The sequence below is a fragment of the Channa argus genome, chromosome 1 (assembly GCF_033026475.1).
Source record: "Channa argus isolate prfri chromosome 1, Channa argus male v1.0, whole genome shotgun sequence".
Taxonomy (NCBI): Eukaryota; Metazoa; Chordata; class Actinopteri; order Anabantiformes; family Channidae; genus Channa; species Channa argus.
This window is the reverse complement of record NC_090197.1, coordinates 36,693,949-36,708,690: the sequence shown is the minus strand read 5'-3', so window position 1 is coordinate 36,708,690 and position 14,742 is coordinate 36,693,949. Positions and strand designations below refer to the sequence as shown.

The following is a 14,742-nucleotide window of genomic DNA, read 5'->3' as shown; positions in this document are numbered from 1 at the left end:
TGGGCTGTGTTAGGACAGATCGATGGTAATCACACCTCTTCCGTTCACTTTCCTGCATGGGGGAGGGAGAGGAAAAGGTGGAGAAAAGGAGAGTGAAAAGGGGGGTGTAGAGGGAGGAGGAGTTGGCAGCAGGGGGTGTGTTTATGCAGGGCTCCCTTGGGAACCGAAAAAAACGGCCAGATTCATGGTTAGAAAAATAATATTCACCCAACCCCCGTTTCATTTATCTCATGTACCTATTCCAGCTCCCATGAATGCACCCCAACGTACTGCGGTAGGAGATTGTTTTAGTGTTTGCATTTCCAGAATTCATCCATCCTTCCACCCCAAACCTCAATTCCTAAAAGATTAAGCTGTTATGGTTCCTGTGTGCTGCAGTTGTTGTTTTCTGAAATGTGTACTATTACCCTCTGAAACACAATAAAGCTCTTGCAATGTCCAGTTAATAGACCCAGCTACAACGCATTCTCTTAGTAACACTTTGTCACCATGTGTACTGTAGTGTAGAGGGTACTTTTGCTTTTGGCCCTGAGGGAGCAGCTCCATTGCACCTTAAAGGAGGTAATTTACTGTGAAAAGGTTGCAGTCTTTATTGCAAAGTAAGCTTAGCATGAAAAGTCTGTGTTTTGTGTGTGTGTGTGTGTGTGTGTGTGTGTGTGTGTGTGCCCTTGGGTGTACTGTGCAGTATAGTGGAAGATAAAATGAAGTGAAATTATCCCTTTTGTCATCTGCTGGCTAGTAGTAAACATTTTATAGCAAGCCTGAGCAGAACGTAGCACAATGCCAACTGATGGAGAAAGGCTGATTGTAGCTTCAAGGTGGGCTTGATATTCTTTTACTCTGGTGTCAGATCACTGGAAAAAACCCTTGAACATGAAAGTATATCAGACACACACACACAAAGACAGCAGACAATTCTTTGCCTGCATTTCTTCTGTTTTTATTGTTGTGTGGATGGGCAGAATAGAAGCAAAGCATTCTGTTTCTGTAACATTTACTACTCAATTATTCACAAGCAGCTTGCCAAACATGTTTGCATTCTGTTGTCAGGGAACACTTACAGCATATTGTGCGATGAAAGGGTGTTTTATCATCCCATGAAGACACTTCATACTAAAAAATGAAACAGCGTGTTTCTGAGGTACTAAATGGTACTATTTCTAACATTCAAGTATGAGACAATGAAGAAAACAGAGTGAAGATTCAGAGCAAGATTATTTTTTCCTATTTTAGGTTTTTTCCTGTACCCTCCCCCACTTGTCCTCTTCCTGGTCCTTCTTTAGAGTAACCAAAGAAGGTAAATCAATGCCTGCCCGGGAGCTGCTAGAAAAGAAGTTTGACCCTTTTCTGGCCTGTGATCCAAGACATCGTGATATTGTCATCTGTCATCACATAAAAATAGTTTATTCAAGTAAAGGACTGATACTGTGTATGGTATCATCTCTACATCTTGTGTAGTGACATTACCCCCAGAGAAGGATGGCTTTCCAGGATTGATGCTCACACTCTGTAGCTGCCCTCTAAGCTCACTGCTTTGGCCAGAAACTCATCATTGGCACTGTACAAAATTGCAAAAAAGTCACTGTAGGACAGGAGAGAAGTTGGTTACATTTATTAAATGAAATGTAAAACATGATATTCAACTATAAAAATAGAGTAATGTGTAGTTATTTGTCAATTTGTCAAGTCCTAGATTAGTTTATTAGCAGATAATTAACTGGGAATTTGATAATAGATTGGTTTAAGTAAAATTTTTATTAAAATGCCAGCCATTACCTACAGTATTTACCAGGAATATTTTCCACTATTTTGTTCATAGAATATAAGTTGGACTTTCAGTGTAACAAAAGACTGTGATACTCAATAAGTAGCCATTAAAATAATGTGTTAAGTAATTGATTAATTGTCATCACCACAAAATTAATTTTGATATTTTAACAGTGTATTCTTTTTTGGAGCTTTGCAATGTAAACACTTAATGGTTTGCTTTTCCCTCTAGGAAAATAGTTAATCAGACATTTTTCACTATTTTCTGATATATATTTAATGACCAAATGATTGACTGTTTGAGTGGTGAAAATAAACACTAAACATACTGATAATGAAGGTAAATTGTAAGTTAACTACTGAAAGCGTGTGAAATTTGTACAAATACAATGTTAAAGAAAAGACTTATCTGTCACCACTAAAACATTGCTAACGTTAAATGAAAAGGTTGAAAACTATTTATTTTACTGATAGAGAAGCTTAATCTTCACTGTATCTGTACATTTCATTACGAGCACATGAGCTTATTTTCCCAGACATACAGTATCTGAGCCATAACAATTGCTCCCGTTCCACATGTGTTATGTTTATATTTTCTCCACAGTCATGGAAGGGCTAGCTAGCATATTATCTCATTCTTTTCTTCTTTCTCTTTTGGTGTATCTTTCCTTTATGTGACTAATATACTTGATAATTGATAATAAACATTATTATTAGTACTAACACTATATGTGGATTGAGTCCCACAGGTGAGTGTGAAAAAGTACTGTTACGATGATATTAAAATATATACACTGGAAAGTTTTCTCAAAGATCTGTCTAATTGCAAACTTTGCTATCTGTCAGCATCAGGTTTGATCTAATGAAGCAAGACACAGCAATGTGAGTCAGGTTGTTGTTAGTGTTGCTGCTGACTAGCTTGCTGTCACCGTGTATGTGTGTGTGTTGCTGACTGGGATGCTGTCAGCTGTGTGTCAGCCTACTTGACACCCACAGTGCACTTTTTAACTTTACCAAGACCTTCCCTTCCCTGACAGCCAAATGGCTGCACCAGCAAAGTTCCTGAAGTGACCAATTAGAGGAAGTGTTTGAACTAAGCAGAAATGACTGAAAGTAGACGGAAACAGAATAACTCTGCTAATGTGTCTTCATCTCACAAGGTCAGGAAGACTGTGGTATGATTTAAGGCTTAACCATCGCAATTGGTCATAATCTATGACAATAAATTTTAGTGGAAAATTGATTCAAAGGCCTTTTACATCTTGTGGATTAGTATGTTTGGTGAAATTTAACTTAAATGTGTGGCCACAAACAGTTTCTCATATCAAATTATGATGTGTTGGCAAAACTTACATCAGCAGTTAAATTCAATCTCACCGTAATGATAGTAATGTTGTGAGTCAGATCTAGTAAGTGTCTATAGCACAAATAGTTGATTTTGAGTGGTGTAGATTTGTGTGTGTGTGTGTGTAGTCAAAGTGAGCTGAGTGAGTGGACAAAGGCCACATGAGTTGATCATTTGAGTTGTTGCTAATGTCTAATAGAGTAGAAAGCGACATGTGCAATAAGAAATGTGGCACACACCACCTACGAAATCTTTTCAATAACTGCGATAAACAGATAATCAAATATAAGGGTGCCAAAAAAGATTTGTATATATGTTGCAGACCACAATGTGTGTGTGTGTGTGTGTGCGTGTGCGTGTGTGTGTGTGTGTGTGTGTGTGTGTGTGTGTGTGTGTGTGTGTGTGTGTGTGTGTGTGTGTGTGTGTGTGTGTGTGTTTGTGTGTGTGTGTGTGTGTACATGTACGTGCCAGTCTGTGTGGGTGAGATAGTGTGAGTGCTGCTCTGTTGTTGGCCAAGCCAGCTGACTGTACCCATCAGTCAAGGTTGTGTCTTATTATAGGCCATTTGTCTCTCTGCTCAGCTGCGACCTTGACATTACCTGCTCGAGCATGTACGGTATATGTATCAGAGTAGGCAAAATTAGTGTTTGTGTCCTTGTGTGTGCATGTAGGTCATATTTCACACTACCTGTATTGCACTACACAAAATATGTGTTTAGGGCTGCTAGCAGTAAGCATAAAGTATGTACCTGTTGTTTTTAAGTGTGTGTGTATGAGAGCACGTGTTGGAGCCTTGATTCGTGGTGAGGACCTGCTGTGTGTGATGGATGGGTGGATACGTGGGGTCATAGAGGGTCAACAATCTAATACAGTGGGGGTTGGGCTCTCAAGGATGTCACTCACAGATTTTAGTGCTACAAAACTGGTCTAAAGTAAAAGTGCTGTCACCCACAATAAAAAACTGTCTGCCATGCAGGACAATAGCCTGACTCCCAACTGCCAGCAGTCATTTACTGTCTTTTGTTTTTTAACTAACATGGCAGCTACACAGGGGTATGCAAACCACAGTATATTTCCAACTAGTTGGGGCGACTGTGGCGCAGGAGGTAGAGCGGCCATCCATCAATCCCCCAAAGTGTTTGGGAGATTTTCCTATCTTTAGACATGGCAAAGCTAGTTGTTTTCCCCCACTTCCAGTCTTAGTAAAGTAGTAGTAGTAGTAAAAAAAAGTTAACCAGTTGCCTGGGGTAGCCTTAGATTTACAGTATATAAAGACATGATACTGATATTATCTTTTTTATTTAAATCTCAGCAAGAGAACCCAGGCACATATTTACAAAAAGTTGGTACCTTGTACAACCTTTTAGTCATTCTAACCACTTACAGCACTACCTGCTGTACAACAGAATCGTGTTCTGTGTCATAATTACAACTTTGAGACACATTTGGTGCACTGAGAGACCAAAGCTAGACTGCTGTAGTAGGCACTCATCACGCTGAACTTGTTTTTGGTATAATTGACCACTAATATACTTTTAGCTGTTAACCTACCTCGATTTGTAATGCTGAGTCACAAAAACCACTCTTTCTAGCTTTTTGATTCTTTGTAAATTCTATTTTTAGTCAAATGTTTGTACTTCGCCTTGTAAACACTACGTCATTAGACTGGACAAAAAGATTAAAAACCTGCAAAAACTGCTTTATTTACTGTACGCATACATACACTCCCTGTGCAGTTTAAGGTGTAGTAACCACCGCATGTTGCCAAATACCCCTCCTTGTGTCATCTGCATGAGCTGGCATTTATTTTGAACCCAGCAGTGTAAAGCAATGTCTAGGTTGCTGTATCACTCTGTTTCAGCAGATAAAGTTATATTGCAGTGCCCAAGAGAGAAAATAACCAACAAAAACCAACCCAGACAGAAGAAGGAGAGAAACAATCTGGATCATCCTGAACCTCTCCCTCTGTCAATTTCTGTCTCATGTTCTGTGCTAAACACAGAGCAGCTGGTGGAGACACACTGCTCGCAAACATAGTCTGCTTCAGAACAACACGTAGTAATAGAGGAAGCTTTGTTTATTTTATTTTTTTCCTATTTTCCTTTCAGATAGTCAAATGATTTTTAGTGACAAGTAGTAGTTTTACTGGCATCTGCTGGTGCCATTAATCTAAATCATTTGCTCTAAACAGACAGACTGAATGGCCATTCCCCTTCTTTGTCACTTTAAATTTATTGAGATCCTTCCTCAGGCCATGCTTGACCCAGCTGACCTCGTAAACTCTCATGACCTCAGGGACTGATGTCAAGTCTCAGTCATTGCATCATTAGTGCTGATATTGTATAATTTTTGCTGCCCCGTCCTAAATAAAACAAGATATTGTGAGTGGAACAGTGGGAGGCAGGCTTTGAAATCTGAAATGTTGAGAATTATTATTATTATATAGTCATTTCTCTTTAGGGACACGTTCAGTATTTCATGGCAACAAAAGGCAGGTGAATTTCCTTAGTGTCAACACTTTAATTGCCTGTCTTGTTGTGGTGTTTGGGCAGTGCTACTATTATAGATTTGGGCCTCTCCATTCAACAACCCATTACTTTTGGATGCCTGAGGGGCAGCTGGCAGTTTCAGCATCCAATAGCCTTCTGTTTGCCAAACTATAATTTCTCCATTTTCTCCAGTACACGAGGCATTAACGTGTAGTAACCTCAGTGTTTGTGGGGGCATATACACTGATACACTTAAGCAGTGTGAATGAAAGATCATGGGTGAGCATGTTGCCCATAAGATAGATAAACTGTAAATCCTCTTTCACTCTGCATTTTTTAAATCTTCCTCCATCTTCTCCTTGTGCCTCAGACATCCTCCATGTCTGAATGGAGCATTTGGCCTTCTTGGCCTTATGTCAAAGGATGATCATAGATGATTAGAATACTGTCTCCTAATTTTGAAATGTTTACTGAGCCATCCATGTGCGTGTGTATGTTTAATTTAGGTTCTTGCTTGCGCATTCGTGACTGTGTCTGCCTGCATGTATATGTGTATGTGTGTGTGTGTGTGTGTGTGTGTGTGCGTGTGCGTGCTGTGTGGAGACTGAGGGGGTTTCGGTGGGGACAGATGGCTTGTGGTCTGCAGTCGTCTGGTGCTCTCTGCCTGCCAAAGATCAGTAGCAAGCAGTTACAGCACTCTGCACTTCATTCAGCCGTGCACGACAGGCCCAAATAACAGAACTCTATCTGTTTCATAGAAAGCTTTATTGGCTATCAAAATATTATGGCAGAAATGACATTTACAGCAGATTTTGTTTAGTTTCACTGACAGACTATATTTGACAATGAATGTCTGGTTTGTTCTTTGGGTTGGGTTTTTTTTTTTTCTTTCTTTCTTTCCTTCTTTGTTTGCTGTGGAGAATTTGTAAGACAGCATAGTTTTGACTGGCACAGGGGACAGTCAAATTCCAGATCCAGATGGACATTTACTCTCTCACTCTGTCCAATGTAAAGTCCCCTCGTAATCAGTGGAACGGTGGAGTGTTGCAAGCTACTAAAAGCTGATGTTGGTTGCTTACATTGATATTACAAAACATAGAAATTAACATGGCACAATCCAGACCATGTCTGTTAATAACACTCGTGGAAAACAAAGTCTGCCATGCAGGCACAGAAAATGATGGGATGGCTGAAAAAATATAAATTGGAGATATTGAATGCTGATGACTGTATTGACAACACAGAGGGGAGGCAAATGAAGAAATACAAAATATACAAATAGACCGATAACAAAGGCATGTGCCATAAATCAATAGAGGTAGTGGAATGATGAATGAGAGGAAGAGATGACAGGGGAAATTATTAAAGATTTTATGCAAAAGAGAGTGGTGGATAAAGATTGGAGAAACGTTTTCATCAGAAATGAATCGGAATGAGTTGCGGGGAGGAATTGAGTGACAATCATCAGGAGTTGATGTCAGCAATTGATGAAATGGTTTTAGCTTTCACCTTTGCATAATGATTTGAAAAAAGACTTGGACTGCTAAAAGAGCACAAAGGACAAAAATGAGGAAGGGAAGAGCATGCTCCCAGCCTCTTTCCTTCCCTGGATCAGTAACAGTCAGCTCCAACCCCCTGCTAATAGATACCCTGCAGTCTGAACTTCCACTTGCATCTTATGAACTGATGCACAGGACAAAGGGACTTTTTTGATTAAAATAATTGTGTTGTGTCAATTCAGGCTGCTCTGTTTCATACGATGCTGTGAGATGCAGAAAATAGAAACAACTATCAGGAGAAAAGTGATCATATTAATTTTGATTCTGATATTGGTACTGATTCCTCTGGATGTACCCTGTCTGTGTCCATATTTGCTATTTTATCTACATCACACCAAGACTCCTACAGTATGTGGTTACACTGTTGAGTCTATTAAGTAATCTCTTTCCTGAGTGAAGAATTCTTTGACTTGATGATGAACACAAAGTGTCATTGTTGCAGACACATTTTTTCGTTTTTTTTTTTTTGTTTTTTTTGTACAGAACTTATTTCGTTTAGGTTGACAGACGTGTTTCTTCATCATCAGGTCAGTTATTCAAAAAATCCATCTGCTGAATCACACATACCTCTCTCTCCATATAGCCACACACACTTTACTACCCAGATTTTTTTCAAGTTCAGCTTCCACCACTCGTGCTACCTGCTGTTTGCCCAATACTGGCATTAGGAATAGCCATTTTAGTCCATCATTAGGTAAGTCATTTGCTAAAAAGGTGGTTGTCCCATTTAAACTACACATATGTGTTTTGTACGATTACATTTTGCAGTTTTCCTCATTAGTTTGTTAGATTCCAGCAGCATTAATACAGTACCTGTTTTTATTCTAGCTAATTGCTGCGTGTTATTTGAAAGGGTTGTTTGTACTAAGAATTGCAAAGAGAGTTATCCCTGGACTTTATATCGACTTTCCTTGTTCATTGTTTTGCCTTTCATGGTTTGCTTTATGATATGAGAATTCCCACTGTAGCAGGCATCTTTAATTTAAAGGAAAAGCTTCAAAAACCTTAAAAAGCTACTGTATATGTGCCCAGGACCAAACAGCATGCCGGCAACTAGCTCCTGAACATTGACGATGGAGACCAACAAAGATTTAAAAGCAGAGTGAGTCTTGAACATACAGTATATTTGTCACATGCCATGTCAGGGATGTATTCGGTGCCCCCAGGTGGACAAAAACAAATGCTTTTCATGAACATATTTATCCATTCCTGTATTTTAATGCAAGGACTTTTAATGAGCGCAATTCTCTCTCTTCTAACTAAATGGTTAAAATGGACAAATGGTACTGTTTAATTTCAATTATTATTTTTATTTCTTTTATATTTACTCTTCGCTGGGTTTTTCTTCATTATTTTATCAGTAGTTTGTACTTGTTTATCGTCTTTGTTTTGGTAGATGTTTCTTCGTTTCTCTTCTACAAGGCAACACAATTTCCCTATGGGATCAATAAAGTCGTTTAAATCTTGAATTTTGAATCTGAACCTTGAATCTTTTTTTCAAAGATTCAAGGTTAAAGCAAAGGTACAAACAATTAGACAAACTGTAACTGCAGATAAAAGATAAGGATAAAAGAAACAAAATAAGAAGGGTACTGAACCAGAGGTCACATTTTTTAAAAAATATGCAATAAAAGCCAAGTTACCCTTTTAATATTTTATGCTTCATTTGGATCTAGTCATTGCATCTACAGGCTCTTAATTTTATGATCAGGCAAAGAATCAAAAGTAATGTAACTAACTGTTGTTGTTTATTCTACTTGAGTGAAGCAAAGGATTTACAGTAAGAGCAGTTCTAACAAGATGTGTTTTTATTGTCTTATAGTCTTATTGTATACGACCTAAGAGCAGGTTTTCTCTGACTGTTGGAAAGAAACACATTTGTATATAATAATTATTTGTAATATTAGAACATTTAGGCAGAAGCAAGGTGCAGCTTTGTGGAGTTTGCATGTTAACTGATCCTTCTGGGAGTGAGTGGAAATGATTGTCTAAATTATACACTTTTTGGCTATGCCTGAAAACACTCTAGATGTTGACACAGTGAAACTTACACAGTGAGGCCTGTGATGTTTACTACAGTTGTTATGAGGAAGACTGTCCACAAGGGCCCAGTGTTTGACTGTTGAACAGAGTCTGCTGCAGGTCAGACTGAGGCTAGAGGGGAGAGGAGCGGTTTACTGACTCTGACTTTGTGTCAGATTTAATTAGACTCTTTTTCTGTTTCTGTCGGATTTCTGTCATATGTACAGTATAGCTTTCATATTGCTTTACTTTCAACTATTTATTTAAGTTACTGAATAATTTGCAGATTTAAAACAAATCCGTTGATTGTCCTATAAAATGTCATAAAATACCCAACATAACCAAGGTGAAATTGTCATGTCTTTTTTTTGGTCAAAAACTAAAGATGTTTAGTTTACAGTTTATATCATTATATACAGTTTTATACCATTATATATATGGAATTTAACTTGAAAAATTATTGAAACAAGTTAATGATCACCAATAACAACAATTGCAGATCGGCTCCACTCTCACTCCTTTCTTCTGACTTTCCGTCATCTCAACCCCAACACCTCCTCCTTCTGCTTCCCTCTCTCCTCTGCACTTATTTCCGTGTCCCCTCCTTTCTGGAGCCTGTTTTAGGGTGACATTTTGGAGGGAAGTCTATTGATTTGGCATGATGCACTAGTGTGTAGATTTCACCTGTACAGCTGATGAGTCAGTTAGATGAAACCCAATGCAACATTCAAGTTCCCCTTACATCAACCTCAGCATTTTTGCCGATAGTCCTAGACAGTGGAAAAGGTGGAAGCCTTCATGTGTGCAGCAGTAGTAGAAGTGCATTACTGCATGATAAATAAGATGGTGGATTTAAAATGTCAAATAATTAACGAATTTGTTCACAAGAACAAAAAAAAGGTTTTGCAAGATGTATTTTTTCAGCAGTATGTCCCCTCAGCATGCCTCAAAAAAACACAAAATGGGATACTATGATAAAATGTACTAATTAGATATAAGATCTATAATTTCTTAGCTTTTCCAATAAAGCAATGACTTGATATAGAATCTGATGAGCATACAATAGACAGTATACTGATGGTGCCCAGGACCTCTTGAGGTTTGCTTATTCGCTCTCTACTCAAGTTAAACGGTTCGTTTCTTTTTTTCTCTTCCCCTCCTCCTCCCCTCTTTTTGTCCTCTCTCACTTTTGTGTCTTTTTGTCGCCCTCCTTGGTGGTTTGTGTCTCAGGTGACAGAGGGAAGCTGTGTCCTTGAGCAAGCTACTGTATGTGCAGCAAGTATTCATCTGCTATGTGTGTATATGTGTGTGTGTGTGCACGCACATGGGTTTGTTCTTCACCAATTTTACCCAGAATGAGGATGCTTGGGATGTTTTCTTGAAGGAGGCTGGGAGTGGCTTTTTTGTTTCTGAAACGAGGAAAAAGACAGCCAGCGGGGAGATTAGCCCTTGGCTATTTCTCTTTCTTTTAAATATATAAAAATATCTGCTTTTTGGGGTTAAATGTCACAAGCAAAATACACTTCTTGAGGAAAGCTCCACAAAGGATTTTTCAGTTGGCAGTGTGCCATAAAATATTGCACACTGCTACTTTAGCAGTCAACTACATAAGAAATAATAAGGACTGAACAGCTCGACTTGAGAGCTTCACAAATGGATAGCAAGTTCACCTCTTTTTTTTACATATTTATCTATATGTGTATATGACATGACCACATTGGCTACCTCCTGTCTTGAAAACAATAGTTTCAACAAATAAATATATAAATACCAGGTAAAATTAAACAAATTCCATCGGGAAGTTAATATTCGTTTAGCGTCAAACTGGGAGGTTACTTTTATTGGTAATGTATGAAGCCTTACTGTGTGTGTGTGTGTGTGTGTGTGTGTGTGTATGTTTGTGTGTGTGTGTGTGTCTGTGTGTGAGTGAGATTGTTGACAAGCCATGAGACATGTCAAAAGAGATAATTTCCTATGAGCAGACTTGACCCCCTCCATTTTCTGTTGTATCCTCCCTCGTAGTCATGGTAACCCTGCTGTTTCCAAGGAGGGCCCCTCGTAGTGGTATTAGCATAAACAGGCCTGTGATTCACTAATCACGTCTTCAGCTCTTCTGGTCCGTGGCATCTGTCAATCCGTCTCTCAGCTTTCACATACACTGCTCTCTGTATCACTCCCCCTTTGAATTTCGGACTCTTGGTGACTATCTCTCCATGTATCTCAGCTGAAAGGTAATAGCACGGGAAAATCTCCATGATGCACGTGGTGCCATTGCACTGGAATTGAGAGCAGTGGCAGCCAAAAGCAGTGGCTGAGGGAAGGATGTCTGCATGTGACTCTGTGAATGTGGACATTAGTGTGAGTTATAGCTCACTGCCAGAACAGCACCAGTCCCTCTAAAAATAACATGTACGGGTGTGATGCTGACTAACTGTGCTTGTTGTTTATTATCACAATACCACAGGCAGAAGGAGAGAGTGACTACCAGTGTGCTCCAAAAGGTTTCCATGTGCTGGAAATTAAAGGCCACAGCATTTGTTTGTTCATCTGTGGCAAACTTAATATTGAATGATTCTTCAAAAGAGTGAAATTATAAAGGTCAGAGGTGGGTGTGTATTTTAATATTTTCATTTCCTATTAGATTTGATAAAATTAAACCCCTATACTCAATACTAGAGTAAGTGTGGTGATGCTCTATTTTTCAGCAAATCCTAGACTAGTACTAACAATAAATAATTATACTTAGAACTATGTCCTTTATAGTCATAACCGGATGTATCATAAACCACAATTGTTAAAAATGAAAAAAATAATAATAATTCAGTGCTTAAAATTGGCCCCAGAGGTTTTGTATCTTCCTGAGCAATGGAGAAATTCTTAACATGAAAATGAAAGCATCACGGTTGTTGGTGGTCCTCCAAGATCAGATTATCAGATCCCACTCCCCCCACAGGTCTAATAGCTCAAGATAAAGCATATAACATGGATACAGTAGTTATGCTGCATACTAACCTCGCCGGAATTTATTTGGCTGCCATCATCTTGTAATGGGGCTCAACTATGAGCGGGATTTGAAAGGACAAATCAGTGGGGGTGAGCTTCTCATCCCCAGCTAGCATGTCAGCTGATTGTAGTGGGGCTTGTCTTCTAACGGGTGAGAGTTGGGGCAACAGAGGGTGTCCCTAATACGACAGGAAACCCCCTAATCCCCTGTCAATGTGACCCCATTGGTTGTTGGGGAGGCCCCCATTTGCCCAAACTCCCCAAAATAGCGTCTGGTGTTATTGTCGTTGTTCCCTGCTGTTAGTAGCCATGTAAAAAAAAACCTTTAGACAAACACAGAATTACTAGCGCCCATGCATTGACATCCCCCTGGTCAATTCCATGCAACCAGGTCACTGTCATAGCAAACGCACTCACACTGTCTTTGTTAGGGCAAAAAAAAAAAGAAAAGGCTGATAAGCAGGTTGACAATAAAAATCCGCGTGCTGGCAGAGACTGAGGGAGGCAGGCTGAGTGAACCACAGAGAATGAGTGGGAGGGAATAAGGGAGAGTGGGTGGGATAACAAGAGATGTGAGGGTGGGGGTGTTGACATATCCCACTCGCTTCATTTTAGCAAAAGTATTTATTTCAGCTGCTATTTTCAGTTTGGCCCCCTGTCCCTGCTTGCTACCTCGACCTTGGTCATCAAGATCACAGTGACACCTGCCCCACCCCTAAGAGTAAATGAAGGTGAGGAAGAAAAGGAAGGAGGCAGAAATGGAGGGAGACGTTTCAGCTGTTATGGTAAGTCCCTCTTCCTGAGCCCACCTTGTTCAAAAGTGCTTTCTAGGGCAGGGACCAGCTTCTGCGAGGCAACAGGGATTTACCCTTCTTGAAACATTTAAAAAAAAGAAAAGAAAGAGAGACAGAGGGGAAAGGGAGGGATTTGGCGTGTGTCCTTTCTGCAGCGTGAAAGACTGCCAGACGCTCCGCGCTTTGTTTACTCACAACTGGAGAGTTAGATAGATCCCCTCTCATATCCTCTTCACCAAGCATCCTTTTCTTTTGTCCCCCCCATACTCACTACTTATCCTCCCAATATCCCTCTATCTGATATGCAGGGCATCCACCAGACAGTGGAAGGAGCTGTTGTAGCCACCACCTGCAGTATTAGCTGGTGTGCTTTTTAACTCTGATATCTGAGCCAATGGCAACTTGTTCTTTCCTCTTATTGGGATGGATGCCCATGAGGTTAAGATAAGGACAGAGCTAAATGACCGACTGACTGAATAGATAACTGCTTGGCTGTTTAACTGCTTGGCTGGCTTGCTACCCTAAGCTCAGGTTTCAGTCCTCTTGCAGAGGAGAGAAAGGGAGAGGAAAAGAAAGTGAGCATGGCTGTGGAAGAGGGTGCTGTCTTTCTAACACAAGTGAGTAGTCATTTTGATTTATTCTTTGGATTTATTCTGAAAACTTGGATTTGTTATATAATTTGGTGTTGAGGTTAATCAAAAAAAAATGCTGTTTTGAATTGAATGGTGCATCAGACCACTAGAAGGACCTAGTGCTGTATCATACAATATAACTTAAAAGGTGTTAAATGAGAAGAGCTTGGGAAGTTAGCGCATCTGCTGCAGTCAAATGAACAATGCTTTAAGCATGTGTGTGTGCATCAGTGAGTTTGATACTGCGCTTTACAATGTTTCTTCTCATTCTCATTCTTCCATTCATACACACACACTCACACACATCTTGCATGGCGGGAGCCACTTGGGATTCAGTGGTTTGCCCAAGGACACTTCGACACGTAGCCGGGACTAGGGATTGAACCACTGACCCTTTGGCTGACTGCCTTACCAACTGAGCTACAGCCGCCCCAGTTTTTAGTAGGTATTAGGGAATTTGGTGCTTAGAATGCACATCCATTTACTTTTTTGAACACAAACATAACAAGATACAAGATGTATATTTTTAAGTATTAAGCTGCTTCTAGGAGGTATTTTAGGTAAACATTTGGTCAGAGCCAGACTACTGAAGCTCATTCCACATGCCTATGCTAAGCTAACTACCACCTGGTGTTAGTTTTATTATACAGATACAGTATAAGTTGTATTGCTCAAAATGCAAATTAGCAAAAAAAACAAAAATCTCAAACTATTCCTTTAAGATGGAAGCAGCGGTGGTTTCTAGTACTTCAGGAATTCATCACCAGTAGATTAGACTTATCAGTCGATAAAGTATGTACACTATACGTCTAACATTTCTGCTTGTTGTGTTAAATATGAAAAGAAAATAATCTCTGAAAATAAAAAGCTTTTGGTTGTGTAACATTGGTACACACTGAGAATTTTTCTCATTTCAGTCACTGTGAGACCCGAGATGGATCCAGAATTTAACATCTTCTCACGTCAACTTATCCATTCATCTATTCCTTTACTTCCTCACTCACACTGCCATTCCACCTAGTGGCCGTTAGGAGGCAGAACATACATGACACATTAAACCCCTCGTTTCCTCTTTGTAGTGCTTCTGGAATGTAGCAACACTACTACAGTAGAGGAAATGTTGGAGAGTGA

The 14,742-nt window shown here is 39.6% G+C and overlaps 1 protein-coding gene across 42 annotated transcripts in view; it reads left to right on the top strand.

Annotated features, from left to right (window-relative positions):
- Positions 1 to 14,742, top strand: part of LOC137133411 (ankyrin-3-like) — a 114,077-nt gene that overhangs the window by 34,694 nt on the left and 64,641 nt on the right. For 2 of the 42 annotated variants that reach the window (XM_067517288.1, XM_067517083.1), the window contains exon 1: positions 13,546 to 13,596. The exons of 39 other annotated variants lie outside the window; for them this stretch is intronic. In XM_067517288.1, coding sequence (XP_067373389.1) covers positions 13,561 to 13,596 — 36 coding nt within the window. In that variant the 5' untranslated portion in view covers positions 13,546 to 13,560. Of the gene's footprint in view, positions 1 to 12,827; positions 12,971 to 13,545; positions 13,597 to 14,742 lie in introns of those variants that run through there. One more of the 42 variants, XM_067517053.1, reaches the window with a different exon arrangement.